General features: G+C 44.3%; 1 protein-coding gene across 1 annotated transcript in view; it reads left to right on the top strand.

Annotated features, from left to right (window-relative positions):
- Positions 1-1,522, top strand: part of LOC106815002 (U2 small nuclear ribonucleoprotein auxiliary factor 35 kDa subunit-related protein 2-like) — a gene marked incomplete at its 5' end in the record, with an annotated part of 9,165 nt that extends 7,643 nt beyond the window's left edge. Inside the window, 1 exon segment of the mRNA XM_014819402.1 lies at positions 1,418-1,522. Coding sequence (XP_014674888.1) covers positions 1,418-1,522 — 105 coding nt within the window.
- Positions 1,523-1,670: the final 148 nt, after the last annotated feature.

Genomic DNA, 1,670 nt, shown 5'->3' with positions numbered 1-1,670 from the left:
CATAAGTATTATATATATATATATGAGTGATCTAATATATACTAAAAGCTCGTACATGAGTATCTTGCCGGTTGTTTGCCAGACATTTGTGTCATGCCGAACAACCCATGAATTATGTTGGTAGTGCATGAGTGGTTGTTTTGTAGGGAGCAGGGGCATGAGCTTTGGCTGGAGAGGGAACAGAGAGCTCAGCTGGGGCGTGTTGAATACGAAGACAACGGGTGCCGAAGCGACAGACAACAACAGGAGAGAATGAATTAGAGGTAGCTTAATCTTAGCAAGGCATTGAGGGGATTCCTGAAATATTCTATTATGGAATTGCATGCAGGATTCTTGTCGTTAGTATGCTTCTATTAGGAATGGGTATTATATATTTCATTAAGCCGATCCTATTGCTAAGTTTTTTTTTGCGTCTCTAAGAGAATTTCATATTTCTTATTAAGCCGAATTTTTATTGGATTTTGTAGAGTTTCTTACAGCCACCAACATTGGAGGAAATTCTAGAGTAATCTATTGAGATTTCCAGTAAGATTCTGTAATGATTATATATCACGTGTGAGTTAAATCATTTAGTTATCGCCCGTTTAATTATATCATATTCTGCAAGCCAGACTGTCATACCTGTAGGCAGTAGCTGCTTTACGAGTGGTCCCGGGCGATGCAGGCATGGATTCCTCGCGATGTGCGTCCCTCTCTTGTAGTTGTACACATTCCCTATGCTACTGAGGCTGGTACAAGTTGCTGCCGAGCTATTGCTAGAAACAAATAAGAGAACAAGAAGCTTGAGGAGCAGGACGAGGGTCGACGGCAAGAGAAGCGGGAAGACTGCCGAAGAGGCTGCGAGAAGGAGAAGAAGGAGAAACAGGTGAAGCGCGCCTCACGACGCGTCTTACGATATCCCACGCTGTCGGCGTCGCCGTGGTTACGCCTGCCAAAAGCGGCGTCACGCGTTCATCTCGCGTTTCGACCTTCGAAAAAAATTTCCTCCTGCACGAGTTTTCTCTCGCATTGCTTCTCCTTACTCGGCGCGGCAGCGCGGCTCTGATAGCTAGCCAGACATCATGCGGGGAGGCGTACAGATCGGCCACATCGATGCCACATCGATGAGATTACGTGTATCTTTTGGTGAAACACTCTTAAGTGGATTCACTAAATATATGCCACCCCGTGCGTGTGTGTGCGTGCATGCATGCATCTGTGCAATGTAAGTGTATCTAGATTGTTATAATAATGCTGCCATAAGTATTTCTACTAGAGACACCTGGTGCCTCACTCGCCACCTTACTCATGGAACATCAATGCTTGTGCCTCGTTGATGCTTAACGCATAATGCTTTGTGACGTCATCTGTATCCTGCAGTACTAATGACTTAACCAGACGATTCAGCTGTTCTCTGTTATACATCTGATTCTTACAGGAGAAGTTACTAGCACAGGTCAGCACCTCACACGACACGAAAAACAACGTGAGTCATCCTGCAACGTCTGCCAATGATTTATGGTCACACGGTTCGCGAAAGTAACTTCACTTTCAACGAGACGAACTCAAAGAAATTATTTGTCGATTGTTGATAACAGAGTTAATGTATTAATGAAATAACGAGGTAAGAGCGAGTTAGCGCGGTCAGTTAGATGGTTAGTTAACGCGGTCAGTTAGATGGTTAGTTAACG

This window comes from Priapulus caudatus, unplaced genomic scaffold (assembly GCF_000485595.1).
Source record: "Priapulus caudatus unplaced genomic scaffold, Priapulus_caudatus-5.0.1 Scaffold1020, whole genome shotgun sequence".
Taxonomy (NCBI): domain Eukaryota; kingdom Metazoa; phylum Priapulida; class Priapulimorpha; order Priapulimorphida; family Priapulidae; genus Priapulus; species Priapulus caudatus.
Note: the sequence above shows the minus strand (reverse complement) of the source record. Positions and strands in the feature narration are given on the sequence as shown.